Here is a 26,973-nt window from a genome sequence, read left to right as displayed (position 1 = left end):
ACGGCTGAAGCTCTTCCCACACGCAGAGCATCGATGTGGCTTCTCCCCTGTGTGGACAAGCGTTGGTGATGGGCCAGGTCGGATGAACTGGTGAAGCTCTTTCCACAATGGGAGCACTGATATGGCTTCTCCCCAGTGTGGATGCGTTGATGCTGGGCCAGGTGGGAGGTCTGGGTGAAGCTCTTCCCACACACAGAGCACTGATGTGGCTTCTCCCCTGTGTGGATACGTTGGTGTTGTGCCAGATTGGAAGAATGTTTGAAGCTCTTCCCACACACAGAACACTGATATGGCTTCTCCCCTGTGTGGATGCGTTGGTGCTGGTCCAGGTAGGACGAGCTGGTGAAGTAACTTCTTCCTACACAGAGAACACTGATATGGCTTCTCCCCAATGGATGCGCTATGGATGCGCTGGTGTCGTGGTGCAGATGGGAGGAGTGGGTGAATCTCTTCCCACACTCAGAGCACTGATGTGGTTTCTTCACTTTATGGATGCACTGGTGCACGGCAAGGTGGGAGGAACCGGTGAAATTCTTCCCACACTCAGGGCACCCATGTGACAGAGCCTGGTAGTGAGGGGCAGTGAAATATTTTCCAGCACTCATGGGAGAGGTGGGATTTGCCCCTGGGCTTGGTGGTCACCTCCTGCTTCCCTCTCAGACCCTTCCCACTGGCTTGGTTTGGATGCAGGGTCTCTTTCCAGTGGAACTTTGCCTTATGGCACTTCATCCACAAATCCTTCCCTGTGCCCAGGGCTCTCTCCGGCTTCTGTCCTTTCTCCACTCTCATGCCCAAGAGAAGATGGCTCCTGCTTCACTGATACTGTTCTCCCTCAGCTTCTGGGGGTCTCCCCTGGCTCTGGAGCCGCTGTTCTTCCTGAGGTCTCAGGGACTCCATCTCAGCCAAAGCCCCAGTGAAAGACCAGGGTGGCTCCAGGTTTGCAAGCCCTTCTTCCAGACTCTGCTTCTCAACTCTGCTCAGCCAGGCACCTCCTGCATGGGGAAAAGAAACTCCATCTTATTCCCTGCCCTGCTGGCACAGGCCAAATATTGCTGAGATGAGCATGCGAGCATGAAGAGAACAAGGTCTTCCTGCCAAACCACAAGTGCTAGGTGCAAGAGAGGGGCATGTCTCTGTGCCGGGTTAATGTCCCCTGCTCAGTGGAGGTGAGAACCAGACCCTCAGTGTTTCTGGCCCAGCTGTCATCACATCCCCTGCAGGAGAAAGCCATGTGGGACATATTAAGATAGGACCTAGATGGCTTCCTGCTCTAAGGACCCCAGAAGACTAGAAGCAGAATCAGCAGAAAGGAAGAAGGAATGTCTCTAAGGGCTGCTCTGTTCCACAGCATTACCAGGTCCAGGGGTAGATGATATTAAACCCTCCACTTGGCTAGGCTGACATGCTCTGGAAGCCAAAGTGCATTGGTGAGACTGCTCTCCATTGCTTGCCCATGGAGTCTGGCAGCCCTGAGACCAGCATCTGGTACCAGGATGGACAGCCTCACAGTGAATTTCTGGGGCTCACCAGCAGTCAGGGTTGTGTGGGGAGAATGGCCCTACTCTTGACCAGCTGCTTTTCCTTGGTAGAAAAAGCCCATGTAGTTTGTCCCTCCTGCCTCCAAACCTGCTCTGGGAGAGGAGGATTTAGAGCTGGGGGTCTCTTTCCTGGAAGGAACAGGGCTGTGCCTCCTTCTTGTCTCCAGGGAAAGGTCTGGAGATTGGAATGGGTCTATGTGAATTTCCTCTGCTACTGAGGCCCAGGTGGCCTGCATGTCACCAGAACAGTATACCTGGTTGTCCCCTAGCAGTTGTAGTCAGGAGGAGTAGAAGGGAAAGGCTGCTTGTCTCCACAGCTTTGAGTTTCAGTGCATGGGAACACCACCTCCCTGGACACATGACTGCAGAAGCTATTCAAGGTCAGAAAACAGGAAGGGCAGCACCAGGCAGGTTTGCAGGTTCCAGGCCCCGTCACTGTGGGCATGGAGCATTTCTGAGAGGGGAGGTGGGGGAGGGGGCAGCCACAACTCACCTGGCAGCAGGTCCTCCGACTTTGAGATGTCCCCACGGTCCTCATCAAAACAGACCCAGAGCTCCTTCTGTCCTCGCACAATGCAGCAGATTAAGTCAGGTGCGAGACCATGATATCCTGTTTGGGGCAGTGGTTAAAAAGCATTCATGACTGGGTACTGGATGCCAAATAGCCCACTGGGATTTGGGGAATGGATCCAATGAACTCAAAATTCTACTGGAGCCTTGAAGGAAAAGGGAGGGTGGACATTTAGGAAGCAAGACATTATGGCCTTTGTCACCCAGGGGCTGGTCATAGGAAACAAAGTACCCACCACTTTGAGGTATAAAATAGGTGTGAGACTGACAGAACTCCCAGACAGGGGGTGTAGATGCAGTGACGTGCTCAAGGGAGAAAGATGAAGCTTTCACTATTTACAAGGCACCAAAATGAAGAGATGCTGGACACACTGGTGGCTGGATAACATCTGTTTTATCAGTGTGATTCCAGGTAAAGGAATGGAAGTGAGTCTTTTCTCTGGGAACTTTTAAAGAGGCCTGGCAGCAGCAAACAGAGTCCAGGTCAAGATGGTTGACCAAGTCGCAGCTTAATGAAACCAATCAAAGTTAACCTTTTTTTGGGCTTTAAAAATCCCAAACACAGTATTTCAATGTAGGCATCCAGTTCCAGAATACTTCATCATTCCACCCCTTTCGTGCTCTTTCCAGCAGAAATTTCCCATGCTGTCCACCTGGGAGATTTTGGAGCCATGTTAGAACCGTGGTGGTCCAGGAAACATGCTAGAGGCAAAAAAAAATTGTGAGCAGTATCTTGAGACTTGGGGGTCATCACTGAGCACAAGATGAACATGAGCCTGCAATGCGATGCTGCGGCTAGTAAAGTGACCGTAACTCTGCCTTGCATCCATAGATGCTTCTCAAGCAAATCCCGGGATGTCATTCTCTCCTTGTTCTTGGGCTTGGTGAGGCTGCAGCTGGAGTCCTGTGTCCAGTTTTGGGCTCCATGTTTCGGAAAGGATGTGGAGAAGCTTGAGGGAGTCCAGAGGAGAGCCACGCGCATGATCAGAGGTCAGGAAAACAGATATGATGGGCTGAGAGCCCTGGGGCTCTTCAGCCTGGCCAGGGTCTGGAACACAAGCTCATTGAACAATCATCCAATCCACTGGGAGGACCATGCCAGAAGAAGAGAATCAGCACACTCGCATGGAAATCCTGTAGGGTTTGAAACAAAGGTCCTGGGAGTCCTGGATATGGACAAGATAAGGCAGAAGAGATACCTCTTGCAGCGTAGAAGTCCATAATGTAGGGATGGTTGACATGGTCTTCGCTGAGCAACAAAAAGCCTTAAGGCTCTTCCCAAAGGAAGTCCTTCAGGGGAACCAGGAAGAAAAAAGCACTAGAAAAGCAAATTGACCTGGTACAAGGTAAGTCCCCCAGCTCTGCCCACAAGCCAGAACAACCCCTGTATCAGAGATCCTCTGGAAACAACAACCAGTTTTCACCAGTCCTGCACCAAGCCCACCTCTTTTTATCACTGTGATAACATGCAGAGGGATGATGGGAGGAGGGAACAACAACTTCTGTCAATGTCAGAGCAAGCCTGGGAAACAGGTCTCCAAGTAAACGCAGTCAAGCCAGAGCCTGTGGCCCATGGATCAAGACTGTAAGAAGGAACATGGAGAAGCTTCCAGGGATCTGGAGAAGAAGTTCCCAGATCCCATCACATGTGCACAGGTTGCTAGAGATGAAGTCAAGGAAATGCTAATCCCAGGGCTGGTAGCAGCATGGGCTGATAAGTCTTCCATTACGTTCTCCTGGGTCATAACTGAAAGGAAGAGAAAGGGGTTTCAGACAGCACTGACTGAACACACTCAGTGTTAGATGTGGGACAGGACATGCTACGTGGGACAGAGAAGAAATCAGACCCACTCCCTGAGGAAGAGCTGGCAGTGAGTTTTTCTGTCCAATCAATTGCGGATGACATGACCACACTGAGAAGGGAAAGGGAGATACCCTCACCAATGAATAGCAACAACATGGTGGCTGGGGGGGGCACGGTGGCAGGGGGCCTGAGTTGACAAGCGCTGACCAGCAGTCAGTGACCACCTGCAGGCACTGCCAGCAGGAGATGCCACTGGCAGTGTTGCCGGTGGGCTGGCGAGCAGCAAATACCTGCAAGCGCTGCTGAGTGTCAGCAGCGCCTTTTTGTAGTGGGTTTGCCACACACACTGCCACCCGCTATGCGTTGCCCTTGACCGAGACTGGAAGCACCAGAGGTTACAAGAATGGAGGACTCAAGTGAAGACAGCCAGATCAAATGAAGTGGAAAATGTTGGTGTTAAACATGAGAGAAGCATGATCATGCATGGAGCTGTAGGGAGGAGATGGATTTCAACCCCCAGGAAAAGTTCCTGAGGATGAGAGTGCTGAGCAGCAGGGAGAAGACAGTAAGTGTCAGCGCTGGCATGGCTGTGGGGAGAAGCCTGAAAAGCTTTACCCAGGGAAACGAGGGCTCGCCAGTTCCTCAGCATCTGGTCCCGGTAAAGCCCCTTCTGTGCCTCTTCCAGCAGCTCCCACTCCTCCCGCGTGAAATACACAGCCACGTCCTCAAAGGCCTCCAGGAGCTGCAGGCACAAGCATCCGTGTCACCCAGTTCAGCTTCTTCCAGCCCCCACCGCCCTCTCCAGAATCCCTCTGTGCAACACCTCTCTGCAGGCTGGGCCATGACACCCAGCAGTGCAAAATGCCCCCTTCTGCACTGACAGGAGATGTGGGTGCAGCCATGGATCCACGTGCATTGCCCGAACCAAGCCCATCACATTGTATGTGCTTGGCCCCGAGAGGCAGCACTTTTAGACCCAGGCATTCCCGTGCCAGCACCCCTGGCTATCCACTGGGGACGAGCTCTGGCTAACACCACCTGGGTGTGGCTGCAGCCCCGTCACAAGACTTGTCTCTCCTTAGCTCTCTCAGCTCCCCAAACTCTCAACCGCACCTCTGTCTCCTCCCAAGCACTGCCCCAGTGGCACTCCCACCCCCAGCTGGAGCTGGTGCCCTGTTCACCTCTGTGTTCTCCACCTGCTTCTCCAGCCTCCCCTGCAGTTCGCTCAGCTCAGGGGTCAAAGAGCCCTTCTCTCTCAGCCTCCCTGGGGGAGTCCTTGGCTGCTCCGGGTTTGCAGGCCCTTCTTCAGGAAGGTGTTGATGAGCTTTGCTCCTGGTTCCTGCACCTGTGGGTGGGAAAGACAATGCATAGGTCAGGCCTGGTGCTGCTGCCAGGGGAAAGCCCTGCTGTTCTCCCGTACTGGCCTGTGACTGCGGCAGCCAGAGCCTGTGGTGTGTGGGAGAGCAGGGAGATGGAGAACAACCGCTGCAGCACTCAGACCCACGCCCCAGCCTGCACCCGGCCCCTCACCTGACTCTGGGCCTGGCATGGGCTCCTCTCTGGGGCCACGAGGGGGCTGGTCCTGAGGCCCTGGGCTGTCCCACTCTGCTGCCTCCTCCAGAGGCACATCCACAGTTTGGGCCTGTGCCTCCTCCAGCCAGGGATCACCAGGCTGCTGCAGTGCCCCAGAGGGCTGCATCTGGTCTGAGGCCAGCTCCTCGACCTTCACACTCACCGTGACCTGGGGACAAGAGGCACATATCACCAGGGAGCTGGGACTGGGAGACGGGGTGGCAGGAGACATCCCCCAGGCACATGGAGACGGGGCTGGCAGCATCCACGGTCAGGGTGAAACGCTCCCACGTGGAGCTCCTCATCCTCCACCTGCCCCAGCCAAACCCCCTCAGCCAGGGTCTCCGCCTCGTCCCAGGTTTCCACCCCGCGCCCCGACGCCCAGCTCCACATCTCCCGGGGCAGGACAGCCAGGGCCAACGCCAGCACCACCAGCTCCACCGCCTACTCCTGGCCGCGGCCTTGGCAGCGCTCCCGCAGGCGGATGCAGACCTCCCGCAGGCCCTCGGCTCCCGGCAGCGCAGCCCTGGATGTGCCGGCTCCAGGTCGCCGGCGTGGGGAGCTCGTGCCCCGGTGCCGGCGGTGGGGGCTGTGGGGGCCCCGTGGGCACAGTGGGGCTGCACGGGCCGCTTCACCTCCTGCCCCCGCATCTCCCGCGCTGGCCCGGCTCCGGCTCCCGCCCCTGCTCCACTTCCTGCCGGGTGACGCGCCCCGATCCCGGCCTGGGCCACGCGAGGGACTCGCCCTGCCCGGACACTGCCCGGGCGCTGCTCCTCCAGCGCCCCGGGGCCGCGCCAGGCTGGCAGGGGCCCACGGGTGCCAGGGGCTCCAGCCGCCGGGAGAGGCCTCAGCCCCGCCGGGGGCTCCGCTCCGCTCCCGGCGCCCGGCGCCTCCGGCAGCGCCCGGCCCCCCGCTCTGCAGGGAAGGAGGCGGCGCGGCTCAGACCGGGGCACCGACCCTGCCCCAGGCCCAGGCTCTGCCCAGCCCCGGGAGGTCATGTGCATGATGACGTCACGGAGCGGGGCGCGTCCTCGCGGACTGGCGGGGAGGGGCCGGTCGGCGCTGGGGGGCCCCGCCCCCCCGGGACGGGGCGTCCCGCCTTTGCCGGGGACTCGCCCCCGCCCGCCCGGGCCCGGAGAGCTGCGCTCCCCGGTGACGGGCACGGCCCGGCCGCCTTCCCCTCCCGGCCGGGCCCTAGGGGGCCTCCTGCGCCGCCGCCAGCCCCGCCCGGGGCCGCTGGCGCAGGGTGCGAGCAGGGCCGGGGGGCAGAGCCCGAGCCAGCGGGCAGGGCGGAGGCAGGAGCCGGGAGGGCAGCGAGGCGGCGCCCGGGGGCGGGACCAAGAGCTTCCCGTCTGCCCGGCCGGGCGCGCTGGCTCTCCGGGGCTGCGGCCCCAGCCGGGCTGGGCCTGGCTGGCTGCCGGCCTCTGGCTCGGGGCGTCATCGCACTCCTGCTCCGTACATCTGCACGGCCGGCCTGGGGCAGACATTAGGCTTTAACGGGAATAAGTGTGCTCTGCACCCACTGCAGAAGAGAAGTTTGGCACACGTGTACGATTTGCACCCCCTGCCAAGGCAGAGTCTGCTCTGCTTGCTGCCAATCTAAGTTACAGCGCTTAGAGATAAAACCGTAGCTTAGATCAAGTCCACCTCAGCCTTTTTGAGTGTCTCTGCTCGCCAGGGTCCCCAGACCGGGCGCCTCCACTGTCCGTCCAGATGCTGCGGGATCCATTGGCTTGTGCCACGATGTTACATCGGTCCCACCGAGCGCTTCCCACCAGCACAGCCCAAAGGGCTGTCGCAGCAGAGGCTGGGGCTGCTGTCGCCCTGCTCCCCGCGCAGAGGACGGCACAGCGAGGGCACAACTGCTGAGCTGGGCACAGCTCTCCCCAGTCCCCGTCCAGGGCTTTAGTCCCGGGCCCATGCTGCAAACTGTTGAGCAAGCCGGCTGTGTCTGAGGTTCAGGCCCCCCGGGGCGTCACGTCACCCACCGAGCCGTGCTCAGGCCCCCAGCCGCATGTCAGCTTGCTTGGCCTGGCGGGGGTGTGCAGAGGGGTCCTGACTGCCGCCTGGGCCTGGGCTGAGCCGGGCGGATCATGGGTCCGGCGCTGAGAGGGACAGTCACGCTCGGGGGAGAGCAGAGCTGGTCCCTGACCCTGCGGGTAGAGGAGGAGGCCAGCTTGACCCACAGTAACATGGACGGCTCCGAGTTGACACCAGGGAGGACCCGGGTCTCCGCTTCGTGACCCGTGGGCAGGTGGCCCTGACCAAGGCTGAGCTACAAGTCGGTGTCTCCCATTTCTCCCTCCTGCTCGTTGCAAACAACAACAACCGCGTCCTGGGCTGTATGCACAGGAGCGTCACGTGTCCGTCACGGGAAATGACCCTTCCCCTCTATCCAGCACTGGGGAGGCCTCACCAGGGCCTTTCTGACCACGACAAGGGCCAGACATCGGAGCAGGCTGCCTAGGGGAGCGGTGGCATCTCCGTGATGGGAAACCTTGAGAAGCAGGTTGGACGGACACTTGGCGGGGATGGGTTACTCAGGGATGGCAGCCCCGGGATCTGGGGGCTGGACTAGGTGACCTTGTGAGGCCCCTTCCAGTCCTCCTGTTCAATGATCCCGTGTCCCTGGAGACACATCTGTCCACATGGAGCCTGTCAGGTCTCCTCAGTGAGGGATTTTCCTGTGTAACATGGATGGAAATCTCTTCCCACATGGTTTGTGCTTATTTTAATTAGTGCTTGAAGTTAGAGTTTCAGGAGCATTAAACCAAACGCCAAAGCCAGGCCCAGCCCCTTCCATGTACCCCGCCCTGCGGCCCACTGTTAAGAAAGCTCCTGATGGTCTCTCCGGGCCACCTGCCTCTCCCGTTTAACCAGCATCTCCCCTCCTGCTCCTCTCCGCGTATCACCTCCACCCATCACGAGGCAGCTCCGGCCTTCTCTAGAGATGCTCCTGTCCTGCGCTGCAGACCGCCCAGCCTGCGTGCTGGTCACCAGTGAGGAGGCAGTCGGGCCCTGCCCTGGCCCTCTGCCATGTGCAGACAACACCCCTTCAGCAATGGCAGGTGGTTCCTGCTGTGATTTATGCCCTGATTTCTTGCTGTGAATCCAGTGCAAGATGTTAAAAATCATCATAAAAGGTTGCTACCTAGACTCCGGTTTATCCAATAAGCAAATGACAATGCAGCACCTTTAGGTTTGAAATTGACATTGCTCCGCCTACGCCCCAACCCCTTTTAGGTTTTCTTTGACTATGCTTTCTTGGGACATGCTTTCCCAGGATGTGTTGGGTGTGCCAGGCAGTTGGATCCAGTTTTATCATCAAGGCTGAACCCTGAGCAAAAAACCGTTAGGTCACCTAATCTTACAGCTACGGGGCCCAGTCAGTTCCAGAAACAGTTAATTTTATCAATTTGGTTAAACTTGTGACAGACAAGTTACGTTTGCGGTTTACAAACTTATAAGCTTTATATTAACTAATATTACCTGTTTAGGCAAAATACCAAATGCCTCTAAGAAGCACATATTTATTGCTTATTAATCCCTCTGGTTCTGGCTGTCACAGGGTTTAAAGCACATTTCCAAGTTTGCTGATGACACTAAGATGTGGGCGAGGTGGACACGCTTGAAGGGAGAGAGAGGCTGCAACTGGATTTAGACAGACTACAAAAGTGGGCAGATGAAAGTAGGATGGGGTTCAACGTAGATAAATGCAGGGTGCTGCACTTTGAAAGAAGGAGTCCACAGCACACAGCCCGGCTGGGGAGCTCCCCTCTTGAGAGCACAGAGGCAGAACTGGATCTTGGAGTCATTATTGACTCCAAGGTGAACATGAGCTGGCAATGCCAGACTGCAGCCAGCAAGGCCAGCCAGACCTTGTCATGCATCCACAGATGCATCTCAAGCTGGTCCAGAGAGGTGATCCTCCCCCTCTGTGCGACACTGGTCAGAATCATAGACTCACAGAAGTCGGGTCGAAGGGACCTTGTAGATCTTCCAGTCCGACCCCCGGCCTGGGCAGGAGAAAAACTGGACTCAAATGACTCCAGCCAGGTAGGCATCAAGCCTCTTCTTAAAGATCCCCAGGGTAGGAGCCAGCACCACTTCCCTCGGAAGTTGGTTCCAGTTCCTAGCCGCCCTGACCGTGAAGTAGTTCTTGCGGATGTCTAATCTAAACCTACTCACCAACAACTTGTGTCCATTATTCCTTGTCATGCCAGGGGGTGCTCGGGGAAACAGTGTCTCCCCCAAACCCTTCTGGTCCCCCCAGTGAGTTTACAGACAGTCACCAGGTCCCCCCTCAGCCTTCTCTTGTGAAGGCTGAACAGGTTCAGGTCCCGCAGTCCTTCATAGATTTCATAGACAAAGGCCTTGCTGAAGTCTAGAAGGACTACATCCATGGCAACACCTGCATCCATTGCCTTTGTGACCTGATCGTAAAAGGCAATCAGGTTGGTCTGACAAGACCTGCCCCTAATGAAACCCTGCTGGTTGCCCTTGAGCAACATCCTTGAAACCGGCCCATCACAGATGTGCTCCTTGAGGATCTTCTCAAAGAGTTTCCCAAGGATAGAGGTAAGACTGACGGGCCTATAGTTGCCCGGGTCCTCTCTCTTCCCTTTTTTGAAGATGGGGACCACGTTAGCTATCTTCCAGTCATCTGGCACCCGCCCGAGCACCACGAGCGCTCGTAGAGCCGTGCCAGTAACCCCTGTTAGTTCCCTCAACACCCTGGGGTGGAGAGCATCTGGACCCACTGACTTGAACATGTCCAGCCCCTCCAGAAGCTCTCTAACCCAGTCCTCCCCAACCTGAGCTCTGGAGGCGTTCCCCTTGAGTCCATCTGGCATCCCAGCGAGGAAGTCCCGGTCCCTGCCCAAGAAAACGGAGGTGAAGAATTGGTTAAAGAGGTTCACTTTCTCCTCTGGCACAACCACCAGGCTGCCCGGCGTATTTTGCAGGGGCCCCACATTACCCGGTGCCTTCTTCATCCCCCCTATATATTTGAAAAAGGACTTTTTATTATCCTTGATCTTGGACGCTAGTCCTAGATCCATGTCCGCCTTAGCTTTCCTGACAGCCCCGCTACAGGCCCAAGCAGAGGAGGTATACTCCTCTTTGGAGATAGCACCTCCCTTCCACTGGGTGTATGCCGCTTTTTTGGGAAGCAGGCATTCCCGGACGCCCTTGGTGAGCCAGGGGGGCTTTCGGGCACTCTTGCCCCCCTTGCTTCTTGTTGGGATGGACTCCCCTTGGGCCCTGAGTATCGTTTCCTTAAGGAATGACCACTCGCCCTGGACACTGAGTTCCCCTGCCCTCAAGGACCCCAGCACCTCTCCCCCTAGTCTCCTCAACTCGTTGAAGTTGGCCCTCCTAAAGTCTAGGGCTACCGTCTTGCTGCAGGCCCTCGACACCCTGCGCTGGACGGTGAATTCCAGCAAGCGATGATCGCTGTCACCCGGGTGGTCAAGATCCTGGAGGCCCCTGACCAGGTCATCGCCTGTGGCCAGGACCAGGTCCAACAGGGCATTTCCTCTGGTGGACCGTGCACCTCCTGGATTAAGTGGAGGTCCTATATCTCAGCTAGGAACCGCCTGGAACGGTCCGTCCTGGCTGACTGTTCCTCCCAGCAGATATCAGGGTAATTAAAATCACCCATGACCACTACATCCCTCGCCTTAAGTGCCTCACAGGCCACAGCTGGAGTACTGCGTCCAGTACTGGGCGCTGCACTTCAAGAGGGATGTGGACCACACGTCCTCCCAAGATGCACAGCCCCATCTTGCATGGATGCATCTCCTTTGTGTACCACACATCAGCAATCACTGTGCAGTGCTGGCGGTCCAGGGGCACACAAGTGGCTGCCCCCTCTGGCACAACACAGTGCCACATGGGGACCCCTACACAGACACAGTGCAGTGGCCAGACCCTCTTGTGGGGAGCAGGCTAAGGGAGGAGCAGAGGGGTCCCACACCCCAGAAGCTTGGCGGGGGGGAAGATAGATTCCTCACCCACGCACTGGGGGAAACCCTATAGGGCATAGGGGTTCCCCCAGTCTTTGGGGAGGGGAAGGCAGCGACCCTGGACACCCGGGTTCTGCTCTCACCTGGCAGCTGGCCCTGGCACCGGTAGTGGATGGGGGCGCGTGTGGTGGAGGCAAAGGTCACCATACCCAGTACCAGAGAGCAGGGATCATGGTGCCCCTGCTGCCCCCTGGCCCGGTGGAGAGAGGAAAGTACGAGTCAAACACCCCTCACCCCCACCAAGGGAGACTCCCTCCCCTCCCCTAAGTGCAGGGGGACAGGGCCAAATCCCCAGCGCCTGTTCCCACCACAACTCAGGCATGTGAGGCCCTCCCTGCACACAGACACATGCTCACAGCTCTAGCATCTAGTCCAATCCCCTGCTCAAAGCAGCAGGCTCCACAGACCACTAGTTGCCCTGATGACCGAGTGAGCTAAAACACTGAGATCAGTGGAGCACGAGTTCCAGGCACCTGCTACCCATTAGGTTGATTACATGACTCACTGGTGAACTGCCAATAAATGTAGCCCAGACACATGTACAAAGCAATCCTCACACAATGAATGGGTGAATCATGCAGTTAATGTAGACTGGCCACATGTGCAAAGCAATTGTCATGCAATGAACAGGTGACTCATGTAGCATGGATACACATACAAAGGAATCGCCATGCAATGAACAGATGAATCGTGCAATAACTGCAGCTTGGCCACATGTGCCAGTGATCACACAATGAACTACTCAATCGCATAAATGTAGCCTCACCACACGTGCGAAATAATTTTTACAAAATTAACAGGTGAATCACAAAAAATGTGGCCCAGTCACAGTTGCAAAGTAATTGTCAGGCAATGAACAAGTGAATTCTGCTAAAACTATACTGGCCACACGTACAAAACAAGCAGAATTGGGATTATTTTTTTAAAGTTGCTTTTATTTTTTGAGAGTCACAGATTGATAAACACCCCCACTTCCTTATCTTTAAAATGGATTGGGCTTGTTTGGGTCTTGCTTTTAAAGGCAGTGCCACTTTTTTTCTCCCAAGACCTGGCAACCCTGGTCCCATGCCCCAAAACTCAGGTGTTTCTTTCAAGAAACCTTTAGAAGTGTTCCTCCCCACAGGGGATCCAGCCCTGCAAACCCAGCTTTAGGGTGATGCTGAGGTCCGTGCAGAACCTAGAGGGCATTTGGCGTTGGACAAGAGAAGCAGCAAACTTCCCTGGATAAGGCGGAGGAAGGGGACACGTGGGTCTAGCATGCCCTTGCACCGTGTTTCTATCTTGCCCTTGGTCCTGGTGCCATAGCGAGACCTGTCTCTCTGCTCCCACACAAAGATGTTTGAGGGGGCACCGCTGCCAGAGCTGGAGCAGGATCCCAGGGTGTTACACCCAGGATGTCTGCCCAGCGTTCCCTCTAAGTTGTGTGGTGTGTGCAGCCATGCAGGCACGCCTGGGCGGCTGCACACCTTAAAGGAAACACTGTGTCTGGCATCTTGCATTTTATCAGACGGTACAAAAGAAGCCAAACCCAGTCCTTCCACATGAGACACAGCGTATTGGGATACAAGTGATCAGGGAGCGTTCCCCATGTGACAACATGCTGTGTTTCACCCGGAGGATGTCCTCATTCTCTCCCCACCCTTCCTCAGGAGAGGGAGGACCTGCCACAAGCTGCACCTCTTTCCCCCGCCCGCATTTCCCTGACTGTCCCCTGGCCACAGGCTTCTTCCAAAGGGCAGGGTCCTTGCTGTGAGCAGCATGTGGGAGGGAGGCATCAAGTGTGACTGACTTCTGCGCTCCAGGGTTTGCAACAGCTCCTGGACCACAGTGAATCCTTGGCAAGGGAAAGGGCTGGGAGGTGACAAAGAGATCTGCCCTGCAAAGGGTTCTGGGTACTGGTTGGTTGGTTCCTGACTCACAGCTCTGGAGAGGGCACAGAGCCCAGCCACGGGGATATCATGCCCAGTGCTGGGGATTTCTGACCAGAGACTGCATTACAGAGTGCTGCAAAGGCCATGGGGGGCAGCAGCCACCCAGGGGAACAGAGGCTGAGAGGCTCAGGAGGTGGCAGCAGCAGTCCCTTGCAGACCCAATGGGCACAGGAAATCAGGCCCTGGGGACATTTGGAGCCAGCTGTCTTGGGGAAGTCACCCTAGTGGGAAGGTCCCTCTTCTCCCTGCTGGCGGCTTTTAGAGAACGATGAGGAAGGCACAGACTCCAAGACTGATACAAAGACCATCCCTCACAGGTTCCCCCAGTGCCAGGGTTCCTCTCTGCCTGAGGTGTTTCCTATTAGCCCCTGCCCTATATCAAACCTTGGGGACCAGCCACTGGGTCCTTTGGGTTCTGCGTTGCCCTACAAGGCCCAAAGGCCACATACAATTTTTCTGCACTCCAGCAGCAGGAGGCAGCTTCCCTGAATTCAGCCTCTGGTGGAAGCTGAACAGGTAGGCATCTGCGAGCCTTCCCCACACTTGTGGCAGAATTATGGCTGCTTTGAGGTGCAGACGCACTGGTGTCTGGCCACCAGGGAGGAGTCATGGAAGCTATCCTCACCCACAGAGGACTCATGTTGTGTCTCCCCTGTGTGGATGCATGGGTGCCCGACCAGGCTGGAGGATTGGCTGAATCTCTTTCCCACACTCTGGAGAAGTGATGTGGCTTCTTTGCTGTGAGGATCTGCTGGTGTGTGGCCACGTGGGAGGACTGGGTGAAGCTCTTTGCACACACAAAGCACTGATCTGGCTTCTCATCTATATGCATACACTAGTGTCTGGCCAGGTTGAAGGAGTGAGGGAGCGTCTTCTCACAGTCAGAGTACTGATGTGACTTTTCTCCTGTGTGGATGCATTGGTGCTGGGATAGGTTGCACAAATTGGTGAAGGTCTTCCTACACACGGAGGACTGATGTGGCTGCCCTCTGTGTGGATATACTGGAGGATGGTGGAACTAGTGAAGCTCTTCCTACACAGAGCACTGATGGATGCATGGCTGCTGGGCCAGTTGGGATGAAAAAGGGAAGGTCTCCCCCACTCAGGGCACCGATGTGGTCACTCTCCTGTCTGCATATGCTGGTGTGTGGACATGATAAATGGGTGAAGTCCTTTCAAAACTCAGAGCACTTCTGCCATGTGTGGATTTGCAGGTGGGAAGATTTGGTAAAGCTCTTCCCACACACTGTGCTGGTGTCGCAGCAGAACAAATGAAGTGGAGGAAGCTCTTCCCACACTCAGAGCGCTAATAAGGATTTTCCCCCTCATGGATGCACTGGCGTTGCACCAGATTGGAGGAATGGGTGAAGCTCTTACCACAGGCAGAGCACTGATGTGCGTTCTCCTCTGTGCAAATGCTGTGGCATGCACAGTAAGGGGGTGCTACTACATAGACCCACCCACCTCACCGTGCCAGGCCCAAAACTATGCTTCAGAAGTCTCCCCAGGGGGCCTACATCCAGCCATCCCCCTTCCTGGAGAACACACGCAAGCCTGGGGTAGTGATGCTGCCACCTGGGCGCTGGTCTCTGTTAGAGCTCTGTTCAGCCCGGTATACACACATTGGGAGTACTTTACCCACTTGTAATGGTTCTGGGTGCTTCTTATAGCCTGAAGCCTCCAAAGAGCCTCCTGTACTGAAGGAAAGTAAATAGCCAAACCCACCTTAGCCAGCTGAGCAAAGGGGGCAATAAAAGCTTGTCTCTCTCCTCTTCCCTCAGGAACTCATAGCCAGGCACACTATAACAGATAGCTTTATTGATCAGAGAGAGGGAGAATGAAGGAGGGATATGGAACAAAGGAATTTCAAAAGAAAGCACCTTGAGCAAAACAATAAATTAAGCCTTTCAAATATGGGCACGGGCCTGTTTTTTAAATTGCGGATAAATTACCTAGTCCTATTCTACTGACTAAATTCAAACCCTACTCATGGTAGAATCATCCAAGGAGTCTCTCTGAGGAGGTCCATTCTTGTCTGAGTCCCAAAATAATTGTCACAGGAGGAGAGAGAGGAAACTTCCCTTCCTGCCAGATTTTTTACAGCCTGGTTTCCTAGGTGACCAGGTTGATCCAAGCAGCCAGTGTTTAAAAACAGATTGTGGGGGAGGGGCTGGAATGGCCCAGTCCAGGGAGACAGACAGCGCACTGGTACATGTCCAGATAGGAGGAATTGGTAAAATGCTTTGAACACACAGGGAACTGATGTGGCTTCTCCCCTCTGTGGATGCATTGGTGCTAGGCCAGGTGGGACAAAGTAATGAAGGTCTTTCTACACTCAGGGAAGGATGTGGTACCTCTCCTGTATGCATACACTGGTGTGTGGCCAGGCTGAAGAATGGGGGAAGCTCTTTCAACACTCATAGCTCTGATATGACTTCTGACCTGTATAAATATGCTTGTGGGTGGTAAGGGAATAGGACACAGTGTAGTTCTTCCCACACACACAGCACAGCTGTGGCTTCGCCCCTGTGTCCATACACTGGCGTGTGACCAGGCTGAAGGCCTGGGAGAAGCTCTTTCCATGCTCAGCACTACTCCCATATGTGGATACGCTGGTGCCAGGGCTCTAACAATTTTAAGTTAGCAATTTTAAGTTTGCTATTATGAATTATGCTTATTGTACTTTTTGTATCTTATTGTATTTTTATATAGCAAATCAAGTATTCTTTCCTTTTGTATTTTTTTAATGATACTTAAATGTATGGATGAATGAGTGTAAAGTGATTGGTAAGAACAGAAATAAGCTATGTGTTAACAAACAAGTTACCAAATGGTAAGAAGAGGCTGAAGAGGTAAATTCAGAATCCAGTCTGAACCAGCTGAAGAATAAAGATAAACAGAAAAGATAAGACTGAAGACAAGGTCTGCAACATCTCAAAGCTAGAGATGCTGGACACAGCCCACACCAGCGATAATGGAAGAATGTTGTAAAACTGGGTTAATGAAGAGCAACACCTAAGGACAATGATGTATGAGCCTAACCACTTGTCAGAACAGAAAAGTAGAGATTTTAGACAAAGAAGCTACAGAGTCAGGAAAGGCGTGGTGTGATGTCTATGTTTTTGTTTTAATAGACATGGCATCTTGCCTCATCCCCCTTATTAGGTCTCACTTGTCAATTGAGCTAATTGGTAATTTGTGCAACAGGACAAATTGGTGAAGCTGTTCCCAAACAGTGAACACTGATGTGGCTTCTCCCACGTGGATACGCTGGTGCTGGGCCAAATTAGAGGACTGGGTGAAGCTCTTCCCACACACAGAGCACCGATGTGACTTCTCCCCTGTGTGGATGCGTTGGTGGCGGGTAAGTTTGGATGAACTGATGAAGCTCTTCCCACACACAGAGCACTGATATGGCTTTTCCCCAGTGTGGATACGCTGGTGCTGGGCCAGGTGGGAGGTCCGGTTGAAGCTCTTCCCACACACAGAGCACTGATGTGGCTTCTCCCCTGTGTGGATGCGCTGGTGTTGTGCCAGACTGGAGGGATGGGTGAAGCTCTTTCCACACACAGAGCACTGATGTGGCTTCTCCCCTGTATGGATACGTTGGTGTTTTACCAGACTGGAGGAATGAGTGAAGCTCTTCCCACATTCAGAGCACTGATGTGGCCTTTCTCCTGTGTGAATACGTTGGTGTTCTGACAGATTAGAGGAACAGGTGAAGCTCTTCCCACACACAGAGCACCAATGTGGCTTCTCCCCTGTGTGGATACGCTGGTGGATGGTCAGGTTAGATGAACGAGTGAAGCTCTTCCCACACACAGAGCACTGATGTAGCTTCTCCCCTGTGTGGATACGTTGGTGATGGGCCAGACTGGAGGGATGGGTGAAGCTCTTCCCACACAGAGAGCACTCATGTGGCTTCTCCCTTGTGTGGACTTGTTGGTGCTGGGCCAGGTTGGAAGAACGGTTGAAGCTCTTCCCACACACAGAGCACTGATGTAGCTTCTCCCCTGTGTGGATATGTTGGTGTTGTGCTAGACTGGAGGGATAGGTGAAGCTCTTGCCACACACAGAGCAGTGATATGGCTTCTCCTTTGCGTGGATGTGTTGGTGCTTGGCCAGGTAGGATGAAATGGTGAAGCCCTTCCCACACACAGAACACCGATGTAGTTTCTCCCCTGTGTGGATATGTTGGTGCTGGGCCAGGTAGGAAGAATCCTTGAAACTCTTCCCACATTCAGGGCACTGATATGGCTTCTCTTTGGTATGGATGCGCTGGTGTCGCATCAGATGGAAGGAACGATTGAAGCTCTTTCCACATTCAGAGCACTGATATGGCTTCTTGCTGGTAGAGAGGCGCTGGTGCACAGCCAGGTTAGAGAAACGGGTGAAGTTCTTCCTATACTCAAGGCACCCAGGTGGCAGAGCCTGGTTTGAGGGGCAGGAAAAGATTTTCTGGCACTCAAGCCCAGGAGCAAAGCCCACCCCTGCCCTGGTGGGCGCATCCTGTTTCCCTCTCAGTCCCTCCCCACTGGCTTGGTTTGGATGCAGGGTCTCTTTCCGGTGGAACGTTGCCTTATGGCTCTTCAGATTCACAAATCCTCCCCTGTGCCCGGGGCTCTCTCTGGCTTCTGTCCTTTCTCTGCTCTCATGCCCAAAGGAAGATGGCACCTGCTTCACTGCTACGTTCTCCCTCAGCTTTTGGGGCCTCCCCTGGCTCTGAAGCCATCGGTCTTCATCAGGTCTCAGGGACTCCATCTCACACAAACCCCAAGGGGAAGTCCAGGGTGGCTCCAGGTTTGAAGGCCCTTCTTCCAGACTGTGCTTCTCACCTCTGCTCAGCAGCCAGGCACCTCCTGCATGGGGAAGAGAAACTCCAGCTTACTCCCTGCCCTGCTGGCACAGGCCAAACATTGCTATTTCCTCTGCTGTGATGAGCCTGTGAGCATGACTACACCTTGGCACTTAAGTCTTCTGAAGAGAACAAGGTCATCCTTACTTGGGGTCATCCATACCATACCACAAGGTCTGGGGGTGAGGGAGGGGTATGTCTGTGTACCAGGCTAACGGTCCCTGTTTGGTGGAGGTCAGAACCAGACCCTCAGTGTTTCTGGCCCAGCTGTCACCCCATCCTTTCAAGCCCTGCTGGGAGAAACCCAGGTGGGACATGTATTAGGACAGGACCTGAGTGGCTTCCTCCTCTAAGGGGCCCAACAGACTAGAGGAAGAATCAGTGGAAGGGAAGAATTCTCTCTAAGGGCTGCTCTGTCCCACAACACTACTGGGTCCAGGGGGAGATGATGCCGAGCCCTCCACCTGCCTAGGTTGACATGCTTCACAAGTCAGTGCATTGGTGGTACTGCTCTCCAGCACTTGCCCATGAGCTCTGGCAGTCCTGAGAGCAACATCTGGTACCAGGATGGACAGCCTCATGATGAATTTCTGGGGCTCCCCAGAAGTCAGGGGTGTATGGGTAGAATGGCTTTACACTGAACCAAATGCTTCTCCATGGTAGAAAAAGCCCATGTGGCTCATCCCTCTTGCCTCCAAAACCTGCTCTGGGAGCGGAGGACTTTGAGCTGGGGATCTCTTTCCTGGAAGGAACAGGGCTGTGCCTTCTTCCTGCTTCCAGGGAAAGGTCTGGAGATTGGAACAGGTCTATGTGGCTTTCCTCTGCTGAGGAAGAGGCCTGCATGTCACCAGAATCTGCCCTGAGACAAAGACCTGGCCATGAACATGCACGTGCACTCCCTGCTGACTCCCGAGCTCTGTGACACTCATGCCTCAGAGACAAAGCACAAAGACACGACCTGTGGGGGATCCACTTCCCCCTGCAACATGGAAGCTTGTGAATCCCACCACCCCGCGGAGCCATTTATTGCAGCCTCAGATCAGCAGTCAACACTTCCTCGGTCCCAGCTGGATCTGACCAGGAGACACCAGGCAAAGTCCCAGGCCTCTTTCTTGTCTTTGAATATTGGCTACACAGAGCTTCGACCCACCACGCAGGTTTCCATGGGGAACTACAAATCCATCATGCCACGGGAGAGGGTGCCGTAGAGGTATGGCTACCTTGCGCTGAGGAATCTAATCTTAAACTGTAAATATAAATGGAAATTTAAGACTATGGCAGGAGTGTCCAACCTTTTTCAGCGTGGGGCCAGATCATGAACTTTTTATCACGCAGTGGGCTGGCAAGCCATATTCAAAGACCTCACAGGAAGCGGTATCACATCACCCCCCCCAAAACGAAAGTACAGTGTTTACTTCCGTTTCCCGTCGCAGCACCTCGGGCCTCCGAAAACAGCGTGGAGGGTCGCATGGCAGCCCGTGGGCCATAAGTTGGACAAGCCTGGACTACGGTATCCCAGGGACACCAGGCCTGTACTTGGTTGTCCCCTACCAGTAGTAGTTAGAAAGGAAAGGCTGCTCACCTCCATACCTTGGAGTTTCAGTGCGTGGGAACAACACCTCCCCGGACACACGACTACATAAGCTATTTGAGGTAAAAAACCCGGAAGGGCAGTGCTGGGCTGGTCTGCGGGTCCAAGGGCCCTTGTCACTGTGGGCATGGAGCATTTCTGAGAGGGGTGTCGGGGTAGGGGGCAGTCACAACTCACCTGGCAGCAGGTCCTCTGACTTTGAGATGTCCCCATGGTCCTCATCATCACAGACCCAGAGCTCCTCCTGTCCTAGCACAATGCGGCGGATTAAGTCAGGTCTGGGACCTCGATGCCCTGTTCGGGGCAGTAGTTAAAAAGCACTTATGACTAGGTACTGGATGCAATATAACTGAGTAGGATTTGGGGAATGGATCCAATGAACTTAAGGATTCTCCTGGGGACCTGAAGAACAAGGGAGGGTGGACATTTAAGATGCAAGAGATGATGGCTTTTGTCACCCAGGTGCTGGGGGAATGGTCATAGGAAACAAAGTACTGTACCCACCACTTGGAGGTATAAAATGGGTGTGAGACTGACAGGGACAGGGGTGAAGATGCAGTGACGTGTGAAGTGCTAAAGAGCAGAAAGATGAAGCTTTCAGTATTTACAAGGCACCAAACTAAAGAGATGGTGGACACACTGGTGGCTGGATAACATCTGTCTTCTCGGTGTCATTCCAGGCAAAGGAATGGAAGTGAGTTTCTTCTCCGGGAAGATTTAAAGCGAGGCCTGGCAGCAGTGAACAGAATCCAGGACATATCTGACCAGGAGATATCTGGGAGAAAGGGTCATTCCCAACAGTGCAGAGGAATGGATGGTTTTATAAGAACTAGCAGCAATGAAAGCAATCATCCCATCCAATGGGAGGACCATCTCAGAAGGGGTGATGAGCACAGAAGTGGGGAAAACGTGCCTGGTTTGAAACAAAGGCATCAGGAGTCCTGTATACAGACAAGAGAAGGCAGAAGGAGACACCTTTTGCAGCACGTGAAAGCCCATGATACAGGAAGGGTTGACATGGTCTCTGCAGAGCAAAAATCCTTGGAGCCCTTCCCTAAGAAAGTCTATCAGGGGAACTGGAGGGAAAAGAAAGCACTAAAAAAGCAAAGTGACCTGGTAGAAGGCAAGTCCCTCAGCCCTGCCCACAAGCCAGAGACCTATATCAGAGACTCTTTGGAAATGACAACCAGCTTTTACCAGTCCTGCACTGAGCCCACCTCTTTTCATCACCGTGATGAGCATCTGACATGCATAGGGATGTCAGGAGGAGGAAATGACAACTGCGAATGGCAAGCAAATTGGGAGCAGGTCTCCAAGTAAACACAACCAAGCCAGGGCCTATGGAGATGAAGGCCATGGGAAGGAAAGTGGGCAGAAGCTTCCAGGAATCCAGAGATAGAAGTACTTGGACTCCATCGCCTGTCCACGGGTCACTAGCAATGGAGTCAAGGAACTGCTCATCTCAGGAGTGGTAGCAGCAGGGGCTGATAAGACTTCCATTATCCTCTGCTGGGTCATAACCAAAGGAGGAGAAAGCGGTTAGACAGCACTAATTGAGCATGCTGAGACTGTTAGATGTGTGAGACAGGACACACTAGGTGGGACAGGGAAGAAATCAGATCCCCTCCACGAGGAAGAGCTGGCAGTGAATTTTTCTGCCCAGTGAATTGGAGATGACCCGAGAGCACTGAGAAGGGAAAGGGAGGTCCCACTGCCAAGACACAGCTGCAAGTACCAGGGGTTACAGGAATGGGGAAGACTCAGGTGGAGGGGGCCAAATCAAATGAAGAAGGAGATATATTAGTGCTAAAAATGAGAGAAGCATTATCACTCAAGGAGCTGTGGGGAGGACATGGATTTCAACTCCTGGGCAAAAGTTCACCAGGACAAGAGTGCTGAGAAGGAGGGAGAAGACAATAAGTGTCAGTGCTGACGTGGGTGCAGGGAGAAGCAGGAAACAGCGTTACCCAGGGAAACGAGGGCTCGCCAGTTCCTCAGCATCTGGTCCCGGTAAAGCCCCTTCTGTGCATCTTCCAGCAGCTCCCACTCCTCCCGTGTGAAATACACGGCCACGGCCTCAAAGGCCTCCTGGAGCTGCAGGCACAAGCATTACCCCATCAATGTCACCCAGTCCAGTTTCCTCCAGCCCCTGCTGCTCTCTCCAGATTCTCTCTGTGCGACACTGCTCTGCAGGCTGGGCCATGACACCCAGGGGTGCAAAATGCCCCCTCCTGCACTGACAGGAGATGTGGGTGCAGCTGTGGACACAGGGGTCCAAGTGTCTGCCCTGACCAAGCCTATCCCGTTCTATGTGCTCAACCCTTTGAGGCAGCACCTTTAGAGCCACGGGCTCCATGACTGTGGCCTGGCCTTCCCATGCCAGAACCCCTAGCTCTCAGCACTGAAGGCAAGCTCTGGCAAATGCCGGCTTTGTGTGGTTGCGGCCCCTGTCACCAGAGGCTTGTTGCTCCTTAGCTCTCTCCAAATGATTGACTACACCCCTGGCTTCTCCCTAACACAGCCCAGCTGCATTCCCACCCCAGCTGGAGCTGGTGCCCTGCTCACCTCCATGGTCTCCGTCTGCTTTACCAGCCTCCCCTGCCCCTGCTGCAGTTTGCTCAGTTCCAAGGTCAAGGAGCCCCTCTCCCCCAGCCTCCCTGGGGGAGTCCTTGGCAGCTCCAGGTATGCAGGCCCTTCTTCAGGAGGCTGCTGATGAGCTTTGCTCCTGGTTCCTGCACCTGTGGGTGGGGAAGATAATGCACAGATCAGGCCTGGTGCTGCTGGCAGGGGACAGCCCTGCTGTTCTCCCGTACTGGCCTGTGACTGCGGCAGCCGGAGACTTTGGCCTGTGGAAGAAGCGGAAGATGGACAGCCATTGTAGCACTCAAACCCATGCCCCAGCCTGCACCTGGTCCCTCACCTGACTCCATGTCTGGCATGGGCTCCTCTCTGGGGCCACGAGGGGGCTGGTCCTGAGGCCCTGGGCTGTCCCACTGTGCTGCCTCCTCCAGAGACACTTCCACAGCTTGGGCCTGTGCCTCCTCTGGCCTGGAATTGCCAGGCTGCTGCAGTTCCCCGGTGAGCTGTATCCTGTTTGAGGCCACCTCCTTGCCCTTCATGCTCACCACGGCCTGCGGACAAAGGGAACGCGTCACCAGGGAACTGGGACTGGGAGAGACGGTGTGGCAGGAAACATCCCCCAGGCACACAGAAATGGGGTTGGCAGCATCCACGGTCAGGGTGAACTGCTCCCACATGGAGCTCCTCATCCTCCACCTGCCCCAGCCAAACCCCCTCAGCTAGGGTCTCCGCCTCATCCCAGGTTTCCACCCTGCACCCCGACGCCCAGCTCCGCATCTCCCGGGGCAGGACGGCCAGGGCCAACTCCAGCACCACCAGCTCCATCGCCTGCTCCTGGCTGTACTGTTGGAAGAGCTCCTGCAGGCGGATGCAGACCCCCCGCAGGCCCTTGGCCTCCCGGTAGTGCAGCCCTGGATGTGCCGGCTCCAGGTCTCTGGCGTGGGGAGCTCGTGCCCCGGTGCCAGCGGTGGGGTCTGTGGGGGTCATGCAAGCACAGATGGGGCTGCACAATTTGCTTCACCTCCTGCCCCTACATCTCCCAGTGCTGGACCAGCTCCTCCTTGAGCCCCTGCTCAGCTTCCTGTGGGGCTGACCATTTTGGGGATAGGCCCCTGATCCCGGCATGGGCCACACAAAGGATTTGTCCTACCCTGTCCACTCCTGTCTGGAGACCTCCTGGGAGCTGCTCCTCCATCATCACCTTCAAGGCTGTGCAGAGAAGGTCCGTGGGTGCCAGGGGCTCCAGTGCCACCACCGTTTCCTCCACTGGGAGAGGGCTCACTCTCAACAGTATCTAGTCTCCGTGGTCTGCAGGAAAGGAGGCAACATGGCTCAGACCAGGTGGCAGAAGTCCCAGGACTGACCCTGCCCTAGCCCCAGCCCCAGGGTCTGCCCAACCCCCACCCCGTGACTGACCCAGCTCCCTGTAGGCCCCGCACAGGCAGCAGGAACAGGGCTGGCTCCAGAAGCCCCCACAGCGCCTACCCCCAGTCCTCGTGTACCTGCCTACAGCCCAGGCAATGTGCAGCCCCCACCCCCATCTTCTCCTGGGGCCCAGGTCCTCTCCCCCTCATGCCGAACCTGGAGCCCCTGCCTCCTGCAGCCCCCACCTCATTCTGGACCCACCTGGGGGGTCTCCCTCCTCTCACCTCGGTCCCCAGCATCTGTGCAATGACTGCTCTGCCTCTGCTAACCCCTCCCCGCCCCGCAAGAAACAAGTTTGACCACTGGAAACCTGAACCCTCCCCCCACACCTTTGTTTAAGGTCATTTGCATCATGATGGAGCTCAGAGACACCTCCAGCATGAGCAATGCCTGCCCAGGAGAGCGTCCATCCAGTCACTGCTCTGGGAAACATGAAACACCAGCACCAGAAGGAGATGTAACTGCATCCTGCTCCCACCAAAACTTCATAGACAGATTTCATAGACATTTGGGTTGGAAGGGACCCCGGAGGATCATCAAGTCCAGCCCCTTTGAACATGTAAATGGCTCCACCAGTAAATACATGTATATATAAAAACTGTAATAATATGTGCATTGTTACTGCACGGCAGCATTGTAAACATGTAAATATGAATAATATTTTACTGCAAGGAGTTTTTCTTGGTAGATTTGTGCGTTTTCTTTTTCAGACACTATAATGTAAAATTCAATCTAGTAGCAACAGTGACTGTCATCGTTCTCATGATATGTACATCTCTTATTGAGACTCATCAAGCAAAGTCTAGCCTCCTGGAGCACCTGAACAGCACCTCCAATACTTCACAGTCAGTCACATCTATACCTGAGTGAACATGATCACACCTCAGTTAAAGTTTTTAGCTAGCGTGAACAGGAGTCTGCAGGGCACCCAAACAGAAAAGAGAAATTAAGACCATGGGTGGATGTAGGATTTAGAAACCGGGGGTGCAGAGGGGCTCATGCCTCATCATATAGAAAACAACATATATTTTTCTACAGTTAAAGGGGAACTAGACACTGTGGTAATATACCAGGGGCCTGGCACTATGCTATTCACTTTACATCTGCTTCTGCTTTGATGTATGTCAGTGGAATGTGCACTGGATTATATATAATCCTACCAAGAATTATAGATAGATTATATATGTTTTTAAAAAAACAGTAAGAAATTAAGCAAAAAGAGCAGGAAAGAGAGAGAGAGAGAGAGACACACCCAAAGAACAGAAGAAAAGACAGGAAGAGAGTCCCAAGGAACAGCAGGAAAGGGAGCAAGGTGGTCCCAAACAAGAGCAGGAAAGAGATATAAGTGCCCCAGAGATCAAGAGGAAATAATAAAAGATACACAGACACAGAGAGAGAATCAGACCAAGTCCCAAGGAAGATCTGGAAAAAGACAGAGAGTGTCCCAAGGATCAACAGGAGAGAGAGCATGACCCAATGCACAGCAGAAAAGAGAGTCCCAAATTACAGCAGGAAAAAGAGAGAGTCCCCATGGCGGGCCAGTAGGGGATGCTCCTACGTTGAGCCACCCACCTCACTGCACCCGACTACCGTCCAGGCTCCGGGTGCCTCATGTCTGGCCGACCCCCTTCCTGGAGCACACGCGCTAGCCCGGGGGTAACGCCGCCACCATCCAGAGTCTGGACTGATTTTGGACCTGTGCCCCCTGGGAAACACAGGCCTAGCAGTCCCTGAGGGTCCTTGACCCACTGCAAGAACTTGGGGTGCTTCCCTGAGTCCAAAGCACAAGTAGTGGTCTCCCTTAGTCAGCTGAACCAAGGGGACCCCAAGGCATAATCTAGACCCTCTCCCAATAAGTCTCCCACGCTAGGTATAAAGGAGAACTTTATTGATTACAAGGAGTAGGTTTGGAGGAGGGTACAGGGTAGAGCAGGGGCAGGCAATTATTTTGGGCAGAGGGCCGCTTACTGAGTTTTGGCAAGCCATCAAGGGCCATATGACAGGCAGCCCTGGGCACATAAATATTATTTTTCTAAGTTTTTTAGGGGCCCTGCGGGCCAGATAGACTGGCCTGGTGGGCCACATCTGATCCCCGGGCCGCATTTTGCCCACTCCTGGGGTAGAGCAATGTCAGAGAAATACCTTAAAGCAAACAGTGGCTGGGTAGCTTTTGATCACGCCTGAGTTCCTGCAAGCTGTACATGTAGTTAGGTCTCAGGTAGCGTACTCACACGTACCATCCAGAGGCAGGTGGAGATTGCCTCTGGAGGGGGCTGTTCCTTGATCATGAGTTTCAAGAGAGGGGGCGAGTTTCAGCTGGTCCAACTTCTCTGTGAGGTCTCATCATGGCTGCTGCCCGCCTCCTGGGCAGTCCTTCACTTATATAGACCTGACAACCTCATTTACCTAATCCAATGGAGGCAGCAGCTGTTGGCTGCTAGCCAACCAATTTGAAATGCATCACTGGCGCGGGGTAGACCCCTCCCACTCAGGTTGGCATTGCTTAGACCAGCAGGGAGCTCAAGCCCCCCCAAGCGTGTGATGCCAGTCACGTAGGCAGAGGGAGCAGGCTCCCCCTCAGGAACCAGCCAGCTCAGGTCACACCTCAGGGTTACCTGGAGCCAATGGGGGCCCGCGGTGTCTGCCCTCTGCAGTGACCATGGTAACCAAACTGTCAGGCAGCAGCCGGTACTCTGCCACCGCCACCGCGCAGCTGCAGGGGAAGGCGAGCACGACCCAGGGAGGAGCCCAGCGACCGCGGGCAGGTGGAGAGGGGATGTCCAGGCCGTGGGCAGCCTGGCGCAGACATCCGCACCGACCCCCGCAAGCAGCTCATGGCGGCTATTAGCATCTAGCAGCAACCCCTGAAGCCTGACCACCACACGAACGGAAAGGCGAAGCTGCAGAGGCAAAGAAAACGAAGAAAGCAGCGCCCCGCTCCTGCCCCGCAACAGCCATGCGGTGCTCCCGGCACAGCGGACAGGACCAGGCCGCGCGGCAGCGGCAGCGGGTACCCACAGCCAGCGCCAGCGAGCGCCCCGCCCCGCCCCGGGGCAGGGAGACGAGCTGGCGGCGGGGCCC

At 55.0% G+C, this 26,973-nt stretch overlaps 2 protein-coding genes across 2 annotated transcripts; both read right to left on the bottom strand.

Moving 5' to 3' along the window:
- Positions 1-406: 406 nt before the first annotated feature.
- Positions 407-11,657, bottom strand: LOC149852887 (uncharacterized). Its single transcript, XM_090028436.1, has 7 exons — positions 11,594-11,657; positions 6,120-6,958; positions 5,443-5,653; positions 5,094-5,257; positions 4,528-4,654; positions 2,032-2,148; positions 407-992 (listed from the first exon to the last, which is right to left on the bottom strand). The coding sequence occupies exons 1-7, from the start codon at positions 11,655-11,657 to the stop codon at positions 814-816; spliced, it is 1,701 nt and encodes a 566-aa protein (XP_089884562.1). The 3' UTR covers positions 407-813.
- A 3,580-nt stretch (positions 11,658-15,237) lies between these two features.
- On the bottom strand, positions 15,238-26,967 carry LOC149852886 (uncharacterized). Its single transcript, XM_090028165.1, is given in 8 exon segments — positions 15,238-16,696; positions 16,698-18,300; positions 20,065-20,136; positions 21,855-21,981; positions 22,453-22,625; positions 22,808-23,018; positions 23,618-23,775; positions 26,508-26,967. Coding segments are annotated over 7 exon segments (2,328 nt in total). The 5' UTR covers positions 23,666-23,775; positions 26,508-26,967; the 3' UTR covers positions 15,238-16,602.
- Positions 26,968-26,973: the final 6 nt, after the last annotated feature.

Source organism: Crocodylus siamensis, chromosome 15 (assembly GCF_052110815.1).
Source record: "Crocodylus siamensis isolate JL-2025a chromosome 15, ASM5211081v1, whole genome shotgun sequence".
NCBI classification, from domain to species: Eukaryota; Metazoa; Chordata; order Crocodylia; family Crocodylidae; genus Crocodylus; species Crocodylus siamensis.
This window is presented reverse-complemented; position numbering and strand designations above follow the sequence as displayed.